Source organism: Megachile rotundata, chromosome 6 (genome assembly GCF_050947335.1).
Source record: "Megachile rotundata isolate GNS110a chromosome 6, iyMegRotu1, whole genome shotgun sequence".
NCBI lineage: Eukaryota > Metazoa > Arthropoda > Insecta > Hymenoptera > Megachilidae > Megachile > Megachile rotundata.
This window is the reverse complement of record NC_134988.1, coordinates 18388924-18411845: the sequence shown is the minus strand read 5'-3', so window position 1 is coordinate 18411845 and position 22922 is coordinate 18388924. Positions and strand designations below refer to the sequence as shown.

At 39.4% G+C, this 22922-nt stretch overlaps 4 protein-coding genes and 1 non-coding gene across 5 annotated transcripts; 4 read left to right on the top strand and 1 right to left on the bottom strand.

The window, feature by feature from the left end:
- Window positions 1–31: 31 nt before the first annotated feature.
- On the bottom strand, window positions 32–1436 carry Rpn8 (regulatory particle non-ATPase 8). Its single transcript, XM_003704127.3, has 4 exons — window positions 1199–1436; window positions 1027–1119; window positions 779–957; window positions 32–706 (listed from the first exon to the last, which is right to left on the bottom strand). The coding sequence occupies exons 1-4, from the start codon at window positions 1371–1373 to the stop codon at window positions 191–193; spliced, it is 963 nt and encodes a 320-aa protein (XP_003704175.1). The 5' UTR covers window positions 1374–1436; the 3' UTR covers window positions 32–190.
- Window positions 1437–1694: 258 nt separating this feature from the next.
- Window positions 1695–2844, top strand: LOC100878415 (inosine triphosphate pyrophosphatase). The gene is made up of 2 exons (XM_003704128.3): window positions 1695–1851; window positions 2192–2844. The coding sequence occupies exon 2, from the start codon at window positions 2193–2195 to the stop codon at window positions 2757–2759; it is 567 nt and encodes a 188-aa protein (XP_003704176.1). The 5' UTR covers window positions 1695–1851; window position 2192; the 3' UTR covers window positions 2760–2844.
- Window positions 2845–3746: 902 nt separating this feature from the next.
- Vhdl (larval-specific very high density lipoprotein) lies at window positions 3747–10060 on the top strand. The gene is made up of 16 exons (XM_003704272.3): window positions 3747–4097; window positions 4217–4255; window positions 4473–4768; window positions 4835–4975; window positions 5042–5218; window positions 5302–5444; window positions 5523–5900; window positions 5989–6317; window positions 6404–7020; window positions 7113–8011; window positions 8076–8205; window positions 8288–8518; window positions 8602–8952; window positions 9014–9269; window positions 9341–9635; window positions 9717–10060. The coding sequence occupies exons 1-16, from the start codon at window positions 4082–4084 to the stop codon at window positions 9910–9912; spliced, it is 4494 nt and encodes a 1497-aa protein (XP_003704320.3). The 5' UTR covers window positions 3747–4081; the 3' UTR covers window positions 9913–10060.
- A 203-nt stretch (window positions 10061–10263) lies between these two features.
- TRNAN-GUU (transfer RNA asparagine (anticodon GUU)) lies at window positions 10264–10337 on the top strand. The gene has a single exon. It is a non-coding gene; the product is annotated as a tRNA-Asn (tRNA).
- A 285-nt stretch (window positions 10338–10622) lies between these two features.
- Window positions 10623–12950, top strand: Phb1 (prohibitin 1). The gene is made up of 4 exons (XM_012287367.2): window positions 10623–10781; window positions 11145–11244; window positions 11318–11739; window positions 11814–12950. The coding sequence occupies exons 2-4, from the start codon at window positions 11160–11162 to the stop codon at window positions 12120–12122; spliced, it is 816 nt and encodes a 271-aa protein (XP_012142757.1). The 5' UTR covers window positions 10623–10781; window positions 11145–11159; the 3' UTR covers window positions 12123–12950.
- Window positions 12951–22922: the final 9972 nt, after the last annotated feature.

Sequence of the window (22922 nt, the reverse complement as noted above, 5' to 3'; positions counted from 1 at the left end):
TTGAACTCGTGCGGTGTTATAACACTTTAAAAATGAGATAATTTTAATGTTTATTTTTGGTGTTAACTTGAAATGCGGACCATCTGATAGCACAAAATACATTTGTACATGTATAAACAAACTTTATAAGTTTTGTGAACTGTTGCAAGATTAACAGTCTCGATCACACAAAATCTTAATTTCACTTTATTCACTGACTTTTAGCTTTTGTTTTCTCTTTTTCATCTTTTTTCTCTTCTTCTTTCTTCTCATCTTTTTTCGTTTCTTTTTTATCTGTTTCCTTTTTCTCCGCATCACGGTTAGTTAACTTATTATTAATCAAATTATGTAAAGCCACTATAGATCTAACAAGTGCCGCGAGATATACGACTAACATTTGATCGTTTGTTTTCACGTACAGTGAATCGACGAAAGTGGATTGCGTCATATCGGGTAGCAGGTTAAAAATGTCCTGAAGTTGATAAACAATTTGATGATTTATAGGCAATTTACCACTACCAACTTGAAGCAAGTAATCTCTAATTTCTCTAATTTGTTCGTGTAGACCTTTCAAACCGAGTAGTTGGTTCGTAATTCTCTGACTAAGCGTACCAACTGTGGTATCTTTAATATCCCTTAGTAAATGCTCTACACCTACTTCCTCTGCCTCCTCTGCACCAATTTCACTAGGGATATGTTCAAAAGTTTTAGATGTTGGCGATCCATCCTACAAATAATATTATTGTAATTATAACAAGTTCAGAAATCGATAACATATACATCAAAATATAAATCGTACATCGTGAACTTCTTCAACGGCTTGATATGCTTCTGTTGGAAGACCAAGATCTTTAGGTTTGGCATCGATGATGACCAAAACTGAATTAGGACAGTATCTCCTAATGAGTTCATTAATTGCAACGTCATTTTGATGTAATTTGGGCCCGGTATGATACCAACCTACCACTTTTTCACGCGCTAAAATTTATCAAAAATAAGATCAAATTTTATCTCTCCACTGTACTAGTTATATTCATTGATGCTTACCGTTAACTTTTTTGAACATTCCATACATGTTTTCTAGGTAATCATGATCAAGGAACCACACAGTTTTGTCTTTATCATCCTCATCAAAGGGCACTACAAAGCATAAGAGAAAAGTAGTTGAAAGTTTTCACTTACAGAAGCGTTAGATAGATGCTAACATAGTGATTCTAACCTGCAAAACTGTTTGACACGTCCAGGACACCTTTGGCTCTCCAACATCCCAATAAAACTCCTACGACTCTTTTTTGATTACCAATTTTTCCCATACGATTAAAGTGATCCACCACACTTAGTAAAACTAAAGGGTGAACCACTACTTTCGTAGTTACAACCTCTTGACTCGGCATTTTTGAGCAGATTATTGGCTCTCCTCAATGAACGTAGCCACAATAGAAACAACATCGGAGTCATTCCATAGTTATTCACGAAAGACCCTTTCAATTGTATGAAAGTAAACAATAACGAGAATCACATTCATGAAAATTTATGAATCATACTTTTGTTACAAGAAAAAATGAAAATCGACAAGTAGTCTAATAAAGCTTATAAAATTGTAACATAAATTCTATATTAGAACATTTTTTCGGTCATTTTTGGATTAAATAATCATTTCATTTTCGCATGATGAAGATTTTTTCTAATTTCTAACATTTTATATAGTAATAATGGAACGGTGAAGACTTAAATTCCATTTAAATATTTATAAAAATAATTTTCCTCCCATTTCAATCTGGATAGAAAATTAAAGTTAGCAGCACTGTCGAGTAAACACATTGTTCCACAAGTGCATGATTTTCTTTTGACGTTCACCGAAATCAGCGAAAGGTAGTTTTTATGAGGATAATAAGGATAATTTTTAGTTAACTTGAGTAATTATAATGCTGACAAGATTAAAATGAGTATATGTACAGTTTTATTTTAATATTAATTTGATAAAATTCATTTGAGAAAACATCAACACCTTCCATGTCCTTACTACTTTGCTACCAGCGGCAGGCTTACCAATCTACGATACAAAGTGAATGGCGCGAAACTAAGATAATATTCCTGTTTATTTCTCATTTCTCGTACTCCCATATATTATTAAAACAAAAATATTATGAAGATTAAAATCAACTTTTTTTTATACTCCTAACAATACAATGTTTAAATTTGTTGTTTGCAGTATGTCGAAACCAATAGTGTTTGTAACCGGAAACGCAAAGAAACTGGAGGAATTCATAGCTATCTTGGGGAAGAATTTTCCACGAGAGATTACCAGCCAGAAGATAGATCTTCCGGAGTATCAAGGAGAGATCGATGATATTTGCCGAGATAAATGTCGAGCAGCGGCGAATTTAATAAAAGGCCCAGTGATTATAGAGGACACATGTTTATGTTTTAACGCGATGAAGGGTTTGCCTGGACCTTACATTAAATGGTTCTTAGAAAAATTAGGACCAGAAGGACTGCATCGAATGTTGCACGGTTGGGACGACAAAACGGCGGAGGCGGTTTGCACATTTGCTTATTGTGCCGGAGAACCACAAGATCCAGTTATATTGTTTCAAGGTCGAACTCAAGGAACCATCGTAAGTCCTCGAGGACCACGGGATTTTGGCTGGGATCCTTGTTTCCAACCCTTGGACAGCGATAAAACTTACGCAGAACTACCGAAAGAAGTGAAGAATCAAATCTCCCATCGAAGTAAAGCATTGGAAAAGTTAAAAGAATATTTTATGAAAAGTATGTAGTATTATCGCTTCAGGGAAAATGGTATTAATTTATTACTATAAACATGTACAACAATTAAGATCAAATATATTGATTATCCCTGAATTTTGTTTGTTATTTCCTATTTAAATGTGTATTTTCTTTTATGGATGATTAAGTATCGTCGAAAACACGGTCGGCATCTTGACCTAACCAAAGTCCTTATTTATCATCAATTTTACGTTGTAAACATATTTGGGTGATTACGTGATTGACTTTGCAATAATTTTAGTATAATATAAAGGTTACATTATATTTTCATACATGTTATTCGATGACTTTCATTTTTTAACATCACACCTTTTATACAATTATAGAACGAACTTATCGTGTTAAACTATCGAATAAAAATATAAGTGGAAAATTGATTTTCGTATAATCGTTAACCCCCGAATCGAAAATATTCATGATACGTTTATCGATGTTTTGCAAAATGACGCAATAATTTATAACATTTGGTTATACTAACTTTATCGGTGAAAATGAAAAACTTGATTTCAAGAAATTCCAGTGAATATACGTGAGAAAAAGACGTAAGTAGTATATAAATAACGCTAAATTGTTTATGTTAAATAATATTATCGTTGTAAACATACGTTTGCATTAACGTTGATTGTTGCGAACGATGGTAAACATGCAATCGTTCCCGATTCGTTGCTTTTCTGAACTTTAACGATAAAGTTAATTAAACCCGTTAATCAACAATGCTTGCAACACAATAATTTACACGTACAAAAGCAATCTCGAGAAAAGTTTCCAATCTCTCTGTCACACTTTTTATTGTACAAAAAATTAATAACAAAGCGAGTATATCATCGATTATATTGTAAGGTCATGATTGAACGATAGAACAATTAATCGGACTGCAGCATTATCGTAGCGAAGAGTATTTTAACGAGAAGTGCAACGAAATCTACACAGAAACCTTTTGTTATGTAAATCTTGTTTCTTTATTCGATACGATGCTATTCACTTATTAGCAAAAAGAAACAGAATGAAAACGTAATGAACAGCTTTATTATGTCTTTAAATTATCAGCTATTACGAAAACCTGGAAAAAGTGCAAGTTGTCAGGTATTTATAAAATCCATTCACGTAGTAAAAGTGAGTTTGCGACGATGGCCGAACGGGTTATCTTTTGCATTGATTACACCCGTATAGCCAGTTCATAACACCCTATGGTAAAGGGTTATCGTTACTCTTGCACTTTCTTCTTCTACCGGGACTTACTCGGTTGTCCGTCTTATAAAAGGAGGATGTTGGCCAGTACGGTTACCAGTCTTTCTGCAAGGGTTACAGTATAATGAATACCCTAATCGGTAAGTGGCAAGAAAAATGAAAGCAGCGTCTATCATTCTCAAAACGAATAATAATTGAAAATTGCAATACAATTCCAGTAGAAAATGTACGATACCATAAAGAATTTCTTAATTTTCAGTGCTGTTGGGCATCGTAGCTACGGCTATCGCCGTGCCAGGTAATTAGAAAGATGAAGCATTAGATGATCTCAATAGTTCGTACTGTTTTTTACAGTCATTATTGAATATGTCGTCTCTAAGACATTAATTGGTATTAATGTAAAGCGCTTCTTATTTTGCATCGAAGAAAGTGAAACACCGTGCCGATTGTCGAGATGATCTAATGTAAAGAAAAAAATTGTCGCGAAAGTAACTTCATAAGAAAATTTCTCGTAGCTCACTTTCCTCATGGAAAAGTGGCAACGTACAAGTATACCGTGGACGTAAAAGCCGGTGCAATGCAACCGGATGAATTTGGGTCCAAATTCGGTATGGAGTGTGTTATGAAGGTGGTGCACAGTAGTGACCCGACCCTGAGGAACGCTTATTACGTCGTCATGAGTGATGTTAAGCACGGCTTGTACAATGGACACATGAAACATTTTCAACATATCAACAATATGCACCCCATCGCAGATGTTGCTAAGCATATTCAGAATCCTTTCTTGATGGTCTACGATGAAAATGGACATGTAAGTATTACAAAATCGCCTACGTAGGTTTTATTAAAAAGATAAGTTCTATGTATACGGTTTCAGCTGCAAGGTATAAAAGTGGTACCAAATGAGAGTCATTGGTCGGTGAATATTAAAAAAGCCATTGCGTCCGCGCTGCAGCTGAATTTGGTCAATATCCAAGTTCAATCTCCCGTAACACCGCACAGTTTCATCAGTCATGAGGTAGGTAACGACTGATGGGAACATCCTAGGTTTTTGGTTAATGTTCTCTTTGGTTGTTACCACTAGAATACCATTCACGGCGACTGTCAAGTGGCTTATACCGTGCATCCAAAACACATGGATGACCCAACGAGTCATAACGTCTTCATGGTCACCAAGATGCATGAACCAGAGAACTGTACGCATTTCTCCCATCATGTACATAATCATGTTGAACACGAGAAATGTCATATGCCGGAAGAGGTATTTAAAATTTCGTTCTTTTTCGTTGTTTCAATTTGAGTTTTAGTTAAAGCGGTTAGTTATCCTTTTTCGTTTTTACGTAGAACGGTATGACCACTGCTAGCAGACGCGTCTTCGAGGTCGAGGACCAAGGCAATGCGATCCTTATTAGAAAATTAGTTTCTCATGGAGTCATCAATTACATGCCATTCCACGCTAACGCCGACGCTCATTATATTCTTACAAAGTAATAGAAGAATCTTAAGTTCTCGTTAACCGTTAAAAACATAAATAAATACGTCTAATTATATTTCATTTTTTGCAGTCAAACATTTGTTCTCGAGAGTGTTGTTCCCGAAAGTAACGTTCAATTACGCTCAGTCAATTTCTATAATGTCCCAATTATTCATAATTTCACCTTCTCCAAACCCGAAATGGAATACGCACACGAAGCTGGCGTAGACGTGACTCATGGTAGACACGTTGTTGTACAAGATCAGGTTGTTTTGAAAGTAAAAAACATGTTGAGCGAAGCTGCTGACTATCTAAAAGAGAATCAGATCAAGGAAAAATCAGCAGACTGGAAACATGGCCAAACAATTAACAGGATCATGCACGTTATGAACTTTATGAACGTGGTATCCTTCGAGCATGTGTATAATGAATTGAAGGATGCTAAGGACAGCAAAGAAATTACGATGAAGTACGTAATAACGGAACAGATATTAATTAAAGAATCGGGTTAAGATTGGGTGAAAGATTGTTTTAAAAATTGTAATCGTCTGTTTCAGAAATATTTTCCTAGGAATAGTACCAAATGTAGGAACAACTGCTTCCTGTCTGTTCACGCGAAACGTAATTCAGAGAAAGATCGTTCCAGACCATAAAGCCATCATGATGTTGGCTGTTCTTCCCATGCACGTGAAGCATCCTTCGCACGAATTACTTTCACAGATGGAAATTCTCCTCCACCTTTCTGATCCCGTATCTCTCGAAGTTAGAAAAGCTAGCATATTGTCCTTTGCCACGTTGATTCACAGAACCTTTATGCACGAACACGACGAAGTCAACGATCCACTTTTGAACCGATGCTTGGATCATTTCATGGATCATATCGAAGGTATCTAGGTGTAACTTTTATCGAATATGTTTTACGCTCTTAAACGGAAAATGGATAAGTAATTTATTTATCGATTAATTTTACAGCCGAACCAACGATGGAAATGAAAACAGTGTATATGATGGCCATGAAAAACGTAGGCCTGAAGAATATTTTGAGGCGTCTGGAACCGATTATTAAACATGATTCTTTACCTTCCGTTGGTGTACAAATTCGTGGACAAGCTATTTGGGCTATCAATAAAGTGGTTGCCGATCACCCGAATTACGCCCACAACTTACTCTGGCCAGTTCTTGCCAATACTACGGCTCCGGTTGCGATCAGAATCATCGCTTACGATGTTCTGATGCATCAATTCCCTCACACGGCACGTATGATGAACATGTACTGGTTCATGGTATACGAGAAGAACGAACACCTGTATAATTACCATGTCAGTACCCTTAAAGGAATAGCAAACTCGGTGGATCCTTGCTTGACGCCAGCTCGCGAAATGGCTAAGAAGATCTTAAGATTTACGAAAATAAGGCACGTGCCCGGTCCATTGTCGAGCAAACTCCATTTCGATTACGTAGACGAGAAATTCGGTTACGGTGAAGCTGTGAAGGTCTCTATGATTCTCAACGAACTGAGTGGACTGCCGGAAGTTGGTGGCATCGAACATTTTATGACCGTTGCTCGCAAACCTTCTAACAAATGGGGAGTAAGTAACATTAAAGTTGCAAAGTAACATGAGACCTAGCTCATCTTGGAGAGTAATACCATTATTCGTTTATTTTTGTCTTTTTATTCTAGATTCATTGGAACGCCGTAGGTTTGTCCGATATTATAAAAGATGTAAAGAAGGAGGTGTTAGGCAAAACTGTACATACAGTTACCAATGAAAAGGTGAGAAGCATGTTGATCGAGGCGGCCAAAGACGTACCGAGTAGCAAACACGTCGACATCAATATCGTGTTAACGTTGAACAATCACGTCGTTATGACGTTCCATGCCGGCAAAGACAATTGGAAGAATATGCTGAGCAAATTGAAAGACTGGAAGAATCTGATCAACAATCATCTGGATAACGTCAATTTGGAGCACGTATTTTACGACGATTACTTTGAGATGCAAGTACCTACCGATTGTGGATTGCCGACCGTTTTGTTCACTAAAATGCCCTCGTTCGACTCGTTGAAAATCCACGCTGTTGTGACGAAACAAAACAACGTTGAAAACTTGAAATTACAAATGAAATACACAGGTTGGAAACACGGTGAATACGCTCTATCGGTCTACAACCCTATTGCCGATACTTGGCACTCTGTTCGTAAAACATCGGTACTCGATGTACTTGTACCCATCGACATAACCATTGCTTACTCGCCGGACACGAAGAGCGTGAAAGTCACGTTACCAAGATTGCCCGCCACTGAATTCTCCGTTGCTGGAATGTCGGCATCAGCGAAGAGCTTCGTGACGGTCACTGACGACGAGACGAATGCTTTGAAAAACAGTTGCCCCGAATGTCATCATTACGCGGTCATTACTAACAACGTGGATAAGAAAGTGTACAAAAATAGCATCGATTCCAAGGATATGGGTCTTCAATTCAATATGGTGACATATCATTGCGAGAACAATCTTACTCCTGTTATGCCGATGAGTGAATTGCTTCAAGTTGTATTATCTAATAAGCACATGAACACTATGTAAGTACTTTCAGAAATTCTAGTAAGAAATAGAGCAGGGGTAAAAGTTGCTTCTACTGTGTAGGGACAGCGTACTGGTACAAGCAATCATGACAGCACGCCAGAAGGTGATAAACAGTATGATTTCGTCGCACGACGCAGTTTGTTCGAATATGATCAAAATCGAGCCAAGTATCGTCTATCCTACTTTAGCCGTAAGTTCGAAGTTTGGTAATCTACTTAAGACTGCATAGATATTCTTCTTCTACCTTACTGTGTTTCTTCTTGTGCAACCAGGTCGATTTAACCGGAAAAATTAGTGTACAAGACTATGACGATGAGGTGATGCATTTTCTAAACAGCAAAAGAATCGATATTCGTGGAAGCATGAGCGCTAAAGCAGCTAGTACCAACGAAGCAGTGCGACAATGGGACGCGAATCTTAACATTATAATGAATCAAGGGCACGTAAATAATACTGTAAAAGCCATTATCACTCGCCACGGACGAGGAGAGAAAGCTTTGAAGGTACTTAGAATTAATTATGTCAGATTCAGGATTAAGTGGATTCATCATAATCTATTACAATCTATGTTATTTCATTCCTTCAGATATGCGTTGACGGACAAAAAGATTATCCAGTCATTCAATCGGACATACTGGAGGTCGATATGATTAAGAAGGAAACCAATACGAAGGTGAAGATCAGCATGGGAGAAACAGAAGAGGAAAAGTGCGTACATGACGATCTGGATCTCACGGTACTGATAAAAGGTGAACTGTCGGAAGAGCAGAGGAAACACATGCAGAATGATAGAATAAATGGTACCTGTATGAAACATATTCAGCAATCGTTGTTAAACCCAGAGGGTACACATATCCCTAAAACATCAGAATGCGTACACGAAGCTATATTGCACTCTACTTTAAGAAAATATATGGTGGAAATAATATCGAAAAAGGTAAATATCGACTTTTATTTTTTCGCGTTGATCAAAAATTTAATCGTTGTTTCTACTTCAGGCGCATCTGCCAGCAGTGGTACGTCTTTTGCAAGATGCGGCGAGCATTGTGTCTGGACATCAAATAGACTCTAGAAGCATGAACGTTAAATTAGAATATCCAATCTTGTCATCTGCCCTCGATTTAGTTGTAGTTACACCCAAAAATGAACATCATTTAGTCCAATTACCATGGGGTCACCCGGTTTGGAACATGTGGATGGATAACACCCATTTCGCACTTCCATCTTTGTACAAATTCGTAAACAGTTACACCAGTAAGCTTTTACAATTATTTTATTTAGGCGTTCTGTAATTTCGTTCAACACAACCGCAATGATTTTTACAGAGCTGTGTACCATGTATCCCCGAGTTATGATGACCTTCGACAATGGCACAATTCCGTTCGTTGTGCCCGAAGAATGGACACTGTTAGTTGGTGATCACGTAGATCACTCCTTTGCTATTCACGCGAAACTCGTGAAAAATTCAAAGATAGACGTGAAGATTTTCGTTGGTGAACACGAAATGGAGATCGCTAACACTGATTCAGGAGTTGTGGTCACTGTAGATAAGAAAGTCGTGAACAATCACGAGAAAGGTGTAATGGTACCAGAGAATCAACCAGATTCATACGCGATGAAGTAAGTTTGTCGTACACAAATGTTCTGTTACGCAACATGTAGTGATAAGATACGAATAATAATAATGTTTCTGTTACGCAGGTTGACCAAGAATTACAAACATCTGATACTTCAGTCGCAACAGATACCAATGATAGTTTTCCATACACCAAACAGCATTGCAGTTGTTCTTGATACCGAGTTCCAGGGTCAACTGTCCGGTATGTGCGGTCATATGGATGGCAGCTATCATAGTCATGCAGTACTTCCACAAGTACATACCGCTTCGCATCTTTAATCCAATTAGCGTTAAATCATTCGATTAGTCTTATCATCCGTAGGTATTCATTTCTTTTTAACGAACAAGAGATTCTATTTTTCCTATATTCATGTAAAACGATGATGTAAAGATATAAAGTAAAGAAATAAAGTTTTATTTTTAGTAACCTATGATTATACTATATTCTGTACCTTCATGATACTTGTAAGAATTAGTGTAAAAAAACGGAATAGACGAAATGGGAAAGAGGGCTAGATGTTCGATTGCTGTTTTATATTTTTAAGTGAAATTATAAATATGTGTAGAATTGCTTGAAAGTAAAATTTATTATTTTCCTGTTATATTACATTAAACGCGAGATGTTTCAGCGCCTCCGTGGCGCAATCGGCTAGCGCGTTCGGCTGTTAACCGAAAGGTTGGTGGTTCGAGCCCACCCGGGGGCGTGATTACTTTTTTTTTATTATTACTTATCTTTTTAAATTTTAATATATGTACTCTCTGTTGTTCTATACATAGAGCAACATACGTACAATTCACATATTCTAGAAACATCGAAACTTAGAAGTTGAATACTTTTGATAGTGAAGTACTTTAAGTTTTATTTCTTACGCTAATAACCAAGTTATACAATTTAATAAATTATATTTTATCGTAGTACTATAATTCATTTGTGTGAGTAGTGCATTCTTTCACATTTTAGTACTTTTTATTTATGCGAAGGAGCTTGAAATTACCTCCTAAAGACTGCAGTTTAAGCGGCGCTACTGTCGATTTCCTGTTAATCTTCCACTGTGGTTACGGCTGAGATTGAACTCCATTTTCCTTTTATCGATTTTGGTGTAGCACGCGAGAAGAAAAGTGAATTCTTCAAAGGCGGAATTTATTACGTAAGAAATCATTGTGTTATTCTAAATTGCACCAATTTTATTTTATTAAAATGGCAATGCCAGTTGATAAATTTACTATAACCATGTTTTATCCGTAAGATCGCTAGATGCTCTCGCCGGCCGGACATTTATAAAACTTTTAAATATATAAATTGTTTACGTTAGTTTTATTTTACAATTATGTATTTTTAATAGTTGTAAGTGTCAATCTGCAATACACAATTAAAGCATATGATTTCTAGATCTAATTGGTGTTAGAGTTACAGTTTTAGGTTAGAGTTGTTTCTCTGTTAACAATGGTGCAATGTTACAGTGTTATAACAACGTATCAGAATGGATTCATACTTTTATTTTTTGTTTCAGATATCTAATTAAAAAATGGCAAACTTTCTAAATCGATTAAGTCAATTCGGTTTAGGTCTGGCTATGACTGGAGGCGTTGTACAAAGTGCTTTGTACAATGGTTAGTATATCATTTCTTCTCCAATAATATAAGTTAAGTTCATTCTATAATTGTTTATGGTTGATTGTTTCAGTCGATGGAGGCCATAGAGCTGTTATTTTCGACAGATTTACCGGTATAAAAAATCAAATTGTAGGAGAAGGAACACATTTTTTCATTCCATGGGTGCAAAAACCAATTGTATTCGATATTAGATCCAGGCCAAGAAATGTTCCTGTGGTCACAGGAAGTAAAGATCTGCAAAATGTAAATATTACGCTTCGTATTCTTTTTAGACCTATACCAGATTCTTTGCCAAAAATCTATACCATTCTTGGTATAGATTATGACGAAAGAGTACTACCATCTATTACGAACGAAGTGTTGAAAGCAGTAGTTGCTCAATTCGATGCAGGAGAATTAATTACACAGAGGGAAATTGTCTCCCAGAAAGTTAGGGAAGATTTAACGGACAGAGCTCAACAGTTTGGATTAATTTTAGACGACATTTCCATTGTAAGTCTATGACAATTGTTTTATTTTTCTATACAATTTTGTTTCGCAAATTCTAAACAATTATTTTGTTTCAGACTCATTTAACATTTGGCAAAGAGTTTACACAGGCTGTAGAAATGAAACAAGTAGCGCAACAAGAAGCGGAAAAAGCACGTTTCTTAGTAGAAAAAGCTGAACAGCACAAGAAGGCAGCTATTATTACCGCGGAAGGTGATGCACAGGCTGCTAGTTTAATAGCAAAATCTCTTGGGGAAGCTGGAGATGGTCTGGTAGAACTTAGAAGAATCGAAGCCGCTGAAGATATAGCTCATAATCTGTCCAGATCTCGTCAAGTAGCTTATTTGCCACCAGGTCAAAACTTTTTGCTAAACTTACCACAATAAAATGATAAACCAACATACAAATTGTATTCATAAGTTGTGCATTTATATTATAACGTATGTAATTTGATGCTATGTTGGTGTACAAGAAATGATGCTTTAGGAATACTTCGAATATGTTGCATACAAGGAATATATAAATTTTGCAATAGTCATATTTCAGATTGATTTTTCCATACGCGAATATATTCTTGCACGGACAATTGTACAAAATTTTTTAACAATTTATTCGGTATTTTAAAGAACATAATTTGAAATTTGCTTTTCCTATTTCGGTTATTTGGCGATGAACTGTAATCGTCTGTTATTATTAAACATTATTTTGTTTGCTTAATAGAAAAAAGAGAGCATTTTCTTTGAATGTTTTTAATTCCGTCTTAGACTGTACTGTTTTTAACTGAAATATCTTAGCATAAAAATGGGTTGTCATTACGGGATTAATTGTCAATAATTGGCTCCCTACCTTAACTCGAGCATTCACATAACATAAAAAGCATTTTTATAGGCATTTTATAAACATTATTACAGCTTACGGTTCTATTTACATTGTGTACAGATAGCGATAACGGTATGCGAATATTGAATTCTTTTGTGAATGTTCCGAATGTTATGTGAAGTGGCCGAACAAATATAGCATCACGTACGCACTTATACTTCATAAAAAATTCAGTTGTTACAAAATTTACCGACCAGAACGAAACAAATGTGTTTTTGTGAAGTAGTACAGAGTACATAGTATATATTTGTGAATAGTTATCAATTAGTAAATATTCTTGTAAAATGCAGATCAATTTAAACGTTTATTTTTTAGAATAGAATATCGCAAAAGAATTTATTTACCTTTATTCAATTTCCAATTACTTTAATGTCCGATCTTAGCGTTTAGGAATGTTCATCCATTGATTTCGATTCAAAGTACAAGTCGGGGAGAAGCCAACATCGAAATTCGATTTCGGTTGTTCGTTCACACGAATCCTCTGATAGATTCTGATGATCAATCAGTGGGCCAAAATTGGTGAAAGATTATCTCAGTCGGGGTGCCCTGGCCCGATGTTTGTCGGCGTTGCCAGTTAACGGAGAAAACAATTCATCATAATTTAGCGAGCACCATGGGGTTTCGTTCGAAGATGACCTCCGATCAAAATTGGAAATACAGTAGACTTTCGTTATACAGTTAGTTACGAGGCTATGCGAGCGAAAAATTCTTAGATTTTTCGTGAATTCACTGTTGGGCATAGAGACACCGTGCACTTTTTGAAAACGTATACTTCCGTTACCATTTTAAAATCAGATGGAAATATTCTCCATTAGCATAATTGTCGCTAATAAATTCGAAACTATAACCAAGAGAGAAGTCGCAGAATGGAGAAGTAAGGGGGTGAGATCGAGGCGGCAGAAGCACGAGGCGAAAGCAGATTAGCGTGAATAATGAAGACACGACCCCGTGAAAGCCTAAGCGGGTCTCCTTAAGTCTGCTCCTTCGAGTAGAAGCCGAAGCCGGAAAGGAAGGATGCTGGCTGAGAGGTGGAGCGGACAGAAAGGAGGTAGAAGCAGTTAATTACTCCTCCCATCTAGGGGATAACGACTTCCCCTTATTTGTCGAGAGGCGCAAACAGCCAACCCTCGGTGAAATCCCTTGGCAAGATGCTTTCTCGGATATGCAGCTAGGAGTCTTGGATCTGTTCCATAATTTGAACATTGCACCGTTTCACGATGGTCATTCGTTTACTTTAAAGATGTTTTCGAATTCTACTCCGACAATCTTTTAACTACCGTACTCGTATTAATCATTTCTGGGTGTTCTCATTGTGAAGCGTACATTAATACCTTGTCCATCACGCTAATTATCGCTGACCAATCTTAAGAATTGAATCCTCGAACGAAGCCGAGAGCTTGTTGAACGTACGATATTCGTTCCTCTTTCTAAAACTTTATACTATTTCTTCGTATATCATTCTAATTTTGCTCGATACATGTATACGATCGTTGTACACGTTTCATAGGCCATTGTGACATTCATCGCGTGAATCGATCTCTCGATTTATCGAACAAGATCCATAAATTCCAGGATTCTCACGAAGTTACTGCATCGTAGATTTCGTTCATTGTTTTCGATAATACGCTTCCGATAAATTCTACTACAAAGCTATAATAATAGTTGCAAGCGTGAACAATTATCCTATCAACGATGTTGCCACCTCTATAAATTGTTACACCGTAAATAACGATTTAAAGCAGAGTTACAACCAAACGTTTGTGGCAATTGTAAAATCACAGATATTATGCTTTTGGAACATTATGCGTGTTACGAAACGTCACGGTCGAAATACGAGGAAACATAATGACAAGTTGGATGGAAGTTCAAGGTCGTGTTCATTATCGTCGGCGTTCCTCAGACAGTGTCGAGGACCGTGAACGACAAGGAATGGCACATGTTCGCCGGGCCATGCATGCGTGCAACGAAACAAATAATAGGTGCATCCGAATACGCATACGAGAAACGTAGAGAAGAAGAGAGAGGGAGACTAATTACGAGAGAAATTATAATAGGCGCACATGCACCGCGGGCTGTCGAGCTAACGATCGTTTCCTCTGCATCTGCACCTGTTACTGCGATCCTACCTACGGTCGCATCGATGCACGCGAGCCGCATATGCCGATACTCTTCCCTCGGAGACACGATCGCCTAAAGCAGGGCTTCCCAAAATTTTATCAGCTCGAATCCACTTGTCAAAGTATCGTAAAATAACATTAATAACATGTTAACTGAAAGTTTCACGTTTAATGAAAATGGCTACGCAAATCTTGTTAGGCAACGTTTTGCAAACGTTTTGAAGCACATAGAAAGTCCGTAATTAGAAATGTAACGGACGGTCATAGAAATGCGGTTATTCATTCCAAACGAGTAGTCACTTTGAAGTGACCAGCGTAATAAACGTTAATCAATGCGGAAAACGTAGAAGCGAAAACAAGAGCGGTGCGATTCGTTCGCGATTAATGTTCCCCTTTCTACTACGCGACTTTAGGGCATGCGACGAAACACGTTGACCATCGTCCGAATTAAAACGTGGAAAATTGGATGGCTTGCTACGTTAAACGATCACATTTGCTAGTCTCCTTCATCTCGTTCCGTTGAATGCTTGTTACAAACGCAATCGGACCGTGATGTACCTTTCATAACTTACGAATACAATAAGTCAGAAAGTATTATTTTGTATAAAGTAAGATTTTGCTGTTGCGGTGGCTTAACAAAAGTTCCGTCTCGTTAAAACAAACGCCATTCAGTTAATATAATTGCGACGACTAGACGTTGGATCGGATACCTCTTCACCTTCGTCGATTTCGTTTTGGTGCATCTCGCACGCGAGGAGTAATTTTCAATAAATATAGCCGACTCGATTTTGTCGTCAATCGTATTCTGGTCGATGCACCGAACAGTAGTCTCGCCATTTGTTCTTCTTTCCTCTCATTTCGTTCCCTTCCCCGAGAATGTGGTACTCGACTATCGTACAAGAGAAACAAGAAGGCAAATTTCCTAAGGAACGTCCGACATCTCTCGTATCGATTGCCGTTTACCTTTCGCCGAGAAACCGACGTTTTTAAACGAAACCCTCGGGGAGCTTCTGGTGGCAGATTGATTTACATCGAAGTCAGCCCTGGAAGTGTGGCCTGTAATCTCGAGATCGTGCCGGTCAGGATACACGTGACTGTTGTCTCATCCCTTTCATCGACCCCTCGGATGAATGGCGGCACTTTCGACTGACCTAACGAGTTTCATCCGTCTCCGTCAGATGGACACCGTTAAAAGTTCGGATTCTTGCAAGTACTCGATTAAGTCTTGGTCACGCATAATGCCTGATCTACATTTTTCATGTCCGAGGCGCTCTAGTGCACTCGCAAGCGTAGAAGTCTAATCGTTGGTTGACCGCGGTAGCTTCGAACTCACCGGTTGTGGCTTTATCGTTTCACTCTTTCGTGATACAATTCACGTGTTCGATTCGTCTAGGTGCACGTTAGGCGAATAGTCTTGGAACAAAAGGGTGAAGAAGCCTTCGAAGAGAAGGCAGCGGGGGCATGCTCCCGTTAGAACGTTGTTTCCTCTTCGAGTGTCCTCAGGAAGTGCGGAGGTCATCGCGTGCAGAACCCCGCGAGACGATCGTAGTTTTCCATTGTCAACGGCACACGAGAAAGCAGGGTTCACGGCTACGGGGTTACTCGCTGTCTTCAGGGTCACCGTTATCCAACGATCATCTTATGTGCACGACAGTGGCGAAACTGGAACGAATGGCAAAAATAATATTCGAGTAGATTCGAACGCGCGACACTTCGAGAATTAGGAACTTGTTCAACCGAGAATTTCAACTATTTACGATTGATCCTGTTCGAATCGCGAACGGAGGGAATTGGAATTTATAACCGTCGGTCAGGAACATTTAAGCATATCTGGAAACAGTTTTGCGATTCGTGTTGCAACAGCCATCGATTTTCGTTTATTTTTCTCGGTTTCTTTTTCCGTGCTACCACCATTCTCGGAGATGTGCAAAACTGTCGGTAGCAGTTATTTATCACTTCGTTCACGTAGTTCCAGGTAAAGAATGGCTCGCGTGAGAGGTTGTAACATTTTGGGCAACATTCTGTTAAGAGACAAAAAACATTCTGGTTCCTTCGTACCTCGTTTTTTAGTTTCTTTTTGACCGGTAACTTCCTTTTGCGTTTGGTTCAAATTGCCAATACTTGGAAACGGTAATTTCCTTGTAATAAGGCTATATTTTTGCATAATGCGCATCGTCTGCAACATTCGTTCCACTCGTTATTTTTAATTCGCCGTTCGCTTGAAATTGTACTGCAATTGAAGAAAATGACGAGACCATTCAATTATTTAATCAGCTAAGATGATTTGTTTGCTTTGCTGAAATCGGATAATCATTTCGCATTGTTGCATCTTAAACATTTTATTTTCTAATTCGTTTTCAATTGGTCAATCTATGAACATTCATTGTCTAATGCTGTACAATCAAAGTCTATTTACTCGAATCTCTGTAGCTAAATCTCGAACTATTTTCGATCTAAATTAACATATATGAATCTGTCGAACGAAGAAAATGTTGCGAATTACGAAACGAGTGTAACGTTTCTATCCTAACGTTAAAGTAATTTAATTTAGATAAACAACGCCGACTTACGGTGGTCGTTGCACCGGGTGAACGATATTTGCTGTCGAGCGAGACTCGTCGACGTTGAACTTCGCAAAGGGTTAATCTAATCCCGTCTACTTCATCTTGCTCGTTACCAAACTCGTCTTCATTAACTCTAGCGCGTTCGCTAAGTTCATCCTCTCCATTTTACAGTTAGTTGCTCTCTCCATAGTCTCGTCGTCGTTCGCCAAGCGTTCTCCGACCAGGATGATCAACGCCGACAAAGCAGCGTCTCTCTGTTCCCACAGGAGCGTCTTTCGTGCTGACCGTAGGAACATTAATTCGGTCAGGAAGGAATGAACGGCAAAGAGAGAAGGGGTGAAGAGGAAAGGGAAGAGGGACAGAAAGGAACTTGTAACATATGTGTAACGCAAGGGGCGTTCCGTGGCTGCGGTCTCGTCCATCTGTGGCAAGGAGTCCAGACGTAATTGCTACATCCTCAGATGCTGTTGCTCTACCTGTGTACACCGTTCACTCGATTCACGAAAATCGTCACGACTCGCGTGGGACACGCATCGGGACACCGATGGATTAGCTGATCTTTTATAGATACTTGAAATTTTAATAAATTCCTGATTTCGTCTCGCTACGCTGAACGACCGTGCTCGTCGTTCAAGGTAAGAGACGTTCCTAGGATTTTTCTAGCATTCTTTTCGGTCTTCCCTACAATCTCCCTAGTCGTAGATGCAAAATATCTGATAGATTCTGAGATGCAAATGTGCGCGTGTGTGCTCGCGATCACAGGTTCTTCCGTCACGCGACACGCAGTGGCCACCGAGCTCCGTTTTCTTCTTCTTCCTCTTCGCCTTTCTCTTGCACCGTCTCTGTTCGAACTTTTTCGTGGACGGTCATCCGTTGCACGTGAAGACGATTCTACCGTGTGCGAATCACGAAATTATCGGTTCTCGTGACGGTGGATGTCAATTTGACGGGACGTATACTCGAGGAGTGTCAAAATTAACGATTCAAGAATGTCCTGACTTCTTTGAGACTGATTCTCTTCTCCCGTTTCTGCCAATCTTCGAAACATTTCAGTGGAGCAAACAGCATTCTCAACTTTTTCCTGCGTACCCTGCTACTATTCTTATTTGAGTTTTCTCTTTGAAAGAAATAAGGATTCTACCTCGCCGCAGTTTTTACGATGCCTAACGATATCGTCGAGATTAACTAGACTGGCAAATAAAAGCGTTGCTGAGGATAACGTAATAAATCTTCATTAGCGGAGAAAAAAAGCGGAAATATAATGAGGCGATAAATGGCAGCGTCTTCCTTACATTTTCCTTCATTTTTCGCCTACCATCTTGCTACATGTATTGTTCAATTTGAAGAAAATGGCTCGCAATTACCTGTTCGATAATTGATTCATATTTCACTTTGCTCGAAATACGCGATTTCGTAAACATGGCGGAGAAACGGCAGAGCAGAGATTCGTTATTTTTAGCTTGCTAAGTAAACAGAGTCACCGAGGGCGCTCCCGAATCTTCTCCGGTGCTTTAGCCATTCGAAATGAAGGGTTGCGAGTAAATGGCGGGTTAACCTGCTATTGGATCCGCCTCGAAAATCCTACGAATCTTCTAATTCAATTGGGATTCTGTTGCGAGGAGACCTAAAATCACTCGATGAGTAGGGTAACCTATTTATTAGCTTTCGAGACCACTCGACGTTTCTTGTATTCGACCTCGACGAAACCTTAACATTAGATATTTGAACTTTTTCGGAATAGTATATTTGCAGGTGGCGTAAAATGAAGGAAACGCTGTCGATTCGAACGCAAATTATATCGATTTCACTTGTCAATCTTCGTTGATCGTAATTTGGTTCTTAAGAATGAGGTTGCGTCTTCGATGGTTTCCGCTAGCACCGGAAGTTAAGCCTGTAATTTTACGCGTAATTTCAACCGAACTTTGGTCAAATCTGCGATACTCAGGGAACAGTGCATTTCTCTCTTTCTCACAAACGTTACTACTCATCCGCCGGAAAAGAGGTATCTTTGTTGACCCAACGTATGATCCAGAGTTTAAACGTTGAATATTTTGTTCGCTACTTTAATTCTACCATCGCCATCCGGGGGTTAATATTTACGATGTTCCGATGTTATATAAAACATGTTAACGATTCTAGCGAAAAATCAAGTTGATTTCTCGAAATCAATTCGTCGAAATCTAATGGAAAACAGGTACAAGGGGCCCTAATTCCGGTAGTTCGATGTAGGAGCAAAGGAGCACACGACCCTACGGTTTTTGAAAAGATCTCCATGTGTCCCGGTGTGCGGTTGCCGCCCTTACGCCTCGGTGGCAGAAGCAGACGTTGTAACGCTGAGATTTACAGTGGCGCTTGTAGGCAATAAGTCATGTCCGGTGAACATGTCGCCTACCGCAGACCTTCCACGCGTGGCCCGTCTGCATATATAAAGATGGCCGTGCCATGAAACGCGATACGCGCATACGAGCAGCCACTCCTCTTCGATGATATCGCCGCGATACGTTCTGCAAAGATTTCGGTGCATTCGTCGCCTCGATACATTTCCTAAAAGAGTATCTTGAGATTACGCTAATAACAGATTAATGCTCGACATCCTCCATGGTAGCGCGAGAATTAATCACCGATCTTCGATCAGTGGCTAGTCTAATCGAATCCATCGGAGCTCTTCTCACGGCCAAATCTAAACATGTGGACCTAAAAAGAGGAAGAGAAAAAGTAAAGAAGAGGATACGTAACGGATGCAGGGACAGCGGGAAAGAGGGAAGAGGTACGAAGAAGAGAAGCGAGTGAAGACCTCAAGCCAGAGTGTGACCTCCGACCCCCGTGGATCTCGAGCGCGCATAATGCCTTATTGTAATTACAATAAAGGTTATCTCGTCGGGATTTCGAGGCTCCGGGGCCATTCAGTCATTCGCGTTATTGAGATGGTAAGCGAGAGCCGACAGAGAAAACGACACACTCTGTTCCGTTGATTCGACGAGAGGAAAGAAGATAGAACGAGACGACCACGTAGAAACACGCGCGAAAGGGAGAAAAAAGAAGAACACGTACGTGTGTTTCTTCGACGTAGACGAAGCAGAAATCATGTGGGCGATAAGGTATCGAGGATATTGTGTATCTGACCGAGCTGAGCTGGAACCTGAAGAAGATAGATAGCTCGATACCGGTGGTTTCACGAGCAACGGAGAAAGATGGAGCAACCAGAGAAGAAGGCCAGCGAAGAGGGATCAACGTTGAAGAAACGATCGTTCCTCGATTCGAATTTCATCCTGCAGGATCAGGGGAAGATCCTTCGTTCGAGCAATTACACTTCTATCTCCCTCTTTTTCTTTTTCCCGTTTTTCCTCTTCTGGATGGCCGATAGTAGAAACCGCGATGGTAATTCGATCGAATAAGAGAGAATCGATAAACTTCGTTCGCGACGAATCGCGTAATGTTTCGAGAGATAACAGGTGCAACATCTCTAGTATTCTCTCGACATGGAAAAGAGACGATGTCGCGAGCCAAATACTTTTCGCCCGAAACTTTTACGACTCGAACGGTGATGAACGTTTATATTTGAAAAACGTTCGAGAAAGAGAGCAACGGTGAGAAAAGAAAGAAAGAAGAAGATCGAGCGGATCGAAGGGTAAAAGCAGAAAGAACTTAAAGGGTCAAAAGAGGAGGGAGATAGAGGGAAAGGAAGAACGAGGACGACGTGCCTTTTCAATTAATTCGTTTGCGCGTAAACGCCTCTTCCTGCCGATGATTTACGGATTTGCAATCGACGGATCTCCCTTCCGACCGATCCTCCCGATCCTCGAGCGTGCTCGAGAGTGTACCAGTGAATCAGTCGCGAAGGCACGTGCGTTTTATGCGCGTACACAAGAGGAGGGAAAATACGATTACCTGAACGAACCTATCTATGATTCCGATCGAGTTAAATCGAAACCGTTTAACTCGAATAATCGAGGACTTTCGCTTGTAATAGTCTAAAATCCCTTGGTCTCTAGAAAATAGACACAGTGTCACGGTCGTCTGTACACGCTGGATTCCGTCAAATTGAATTAATCGAATGGTTTAGCAGGTGGTACGAGTCTTTCGTTTCTCTTTTTTTCCTTTTACACGGGGGTTGGGAAGCAATTGGGGGCGGTACCCGCGACCACACAAGGCGCCCACGTGAATCATACAGCCAAAAATACGAGTATATATTTTGTTGTTTATTACACCAGTCTTAACCGCCGCCTCTGCCATCGTAATCAATAAACCAATTGATTTGGTAATTACCGAGAAACAAACAAGGTCATCTTACAAGGCTTAATTCGGTAACACTACAGTGTATCAACGTGCTAACATTGTCGGTTGATAGCGGCAATCACGAGTCTAATTAAACTCAAGGATCATCGTGGAAAAAAAAATGCTACGTACGAATCGTTTTTAAAATATGGTCATTAAGTTACAGGAGCAATTTTAAACCGTCCTCTGTACACGGTACTTGTTTCTTGCCGTGTATTACACCACCCGTTAGAGAGGACGTTACCACAGAGGGTGTGATTTACGTGTCCCCTGATTTACACTGATTACGGAGCCCTCCACGTCGCAAAGCAAATACTGCTTTCTCTTCTCGTTCTTCTTTCCTCTTGTTCGGCTTGGACCGTTCGGTCAACCGGTTGCAGGTCGTTCGGCACCCACTCTTCGAAACAACATCAATTTTCGCTGATTGATTTTACTCCGGTATTAAATTAATCTCCCCCCTCTAATAAGGAGATGGTTGACCCATGAACGCTTTGTCGACTGCCGCGGAAGGTATAATGCAGAGTACACTTTTGTACTCGCAGTATCTCCTTACGTGGAACGATTTTTCTTCGTTTTCACAGGTTTTATGCTCTTCGTTGATTTATGATATTTCTTACTTTTTCGACATCGATGAAACTGCGTGAAAGATTGACACTTATAAAAGATAAAATAATTGGAAAGTAATCGGAGAATCGGACTATTAAGTTGTAAGTGTTTAACCATCGAACGAAGGAACTTGAAACAGTGTTGTCGAGGATGATAGGTTAAATTGAATCGCGTGTCATTGTTTCTTTAGACTTCCCTCGATTTTGCCAGGTGCGAGGCTTCATTTGAAATCCAAAGACGACCGGTTCGAAGTTCTCGTTCTCTTCTAGTTCCATTCAACCGGACGATACTCGTTAAAGACTCGTTCGTGTTCCGTGCTGGTGAATGCTTGTACGAGCCTAAGGTTTACATCCGAATCCGCCTAGTGTTTATCACCTCGTGGACATGCCGTGGCAAATTGGCTCGGGGTGGTGTTTAAAAAGAGCACCCGTGCACGAGACCCAACCGTTTACCTCTTTTTTTCTCGGCTATTTTCTAATTCCGTTTCTTCTTTCTTTTACCTTCGTGCTAGGGATACCTATCTCTCGTTCTTTTCTTCTTTGTTTTCCGATTTCTCTTAGCGTGACACGTGTCTGCGTCGTTTTTCTCCTCGTTCCTTCGATTCTCCTGACATGTAAACGCATCAAATAGATTGTACACCTTTATCGTCTGAACTGAAATTATGTTAGCGTCTGCTATAATTCTCTTCGTTACTTGAGAATGTCGCGACTCACTCGGTAAAACTGATATTTCTTTCTCTGCATAC

Excerpts from the sequence above, each read along its gene's own strand:
- Rpn8 (XM_003704127.3), bottom strand. The coding sequence starts at position 1,373 with ATGCCGAGTCAAGAGGTTGTAACTACGAAAGTAGTGGTTCACCCTTTA. Across the intron at positions 1,120-1,198 it reads CGTGTCAAACAGTTTTGCAG|TGCCCTTTGATGAGGATGAT; the intron begins GTTAGAATCACT and ends TATGCTTTGTAG. Across the intron at positions 958-1,026 it reads AATGTTCAAAAAAGTTAACG|CGCGTGAAAAAGTGGTAGGT; the intron begins GTAAGCATCAAT and ends GATAAATTTTAG.
- LOC100878415 (XM_003704128.3), top strand. The coding sequence starts at position 2,193 with ATGTCGAAACCAATAGTGTTTGTAACCGGAAACGCAAAGAAACTGGAG.
- Vhdl (XM_003704272.3), top strand. Across the intron at positions 5,901-5,988 it reads AGCAAAGAAATTACGATGAA|AAATATTTTCCTAGGAATAG; the intron begins GTACGTAATAAC and ends CGTCTGTTTCAG. Across the intron at positions 8,953-9,013 it reads TGGAAATAATATCGAAAAAG|GCGCATCTGCCAGCAGTGGT; the intron begins GTAAATATCGAC and ends TTTCTACTTCAG.
- Phb1 (XM_012287367.2), top strand. The coding sequence starts at position 11,160 with ATGGCAAACTTTCTAAATCGATTAAGTCAATTCGGTTTAGGTCTGGCT. Across the intron at positions 11,245-11,317 it reads ACAAAGTGCTTTGTACAATG|TCGATGGAGGCCATAGAGCT; the intron begins GTTAGTATATCA and ends TGATTGTTTCAG. Across the intron at positions 11,740-11,813 it reads TTTTAGACGACATTTCCATT|ACTCATTTAACATTTGGCAA; the intron begins GTAAGTCTATGA and ends ATTTTGTTTCAG.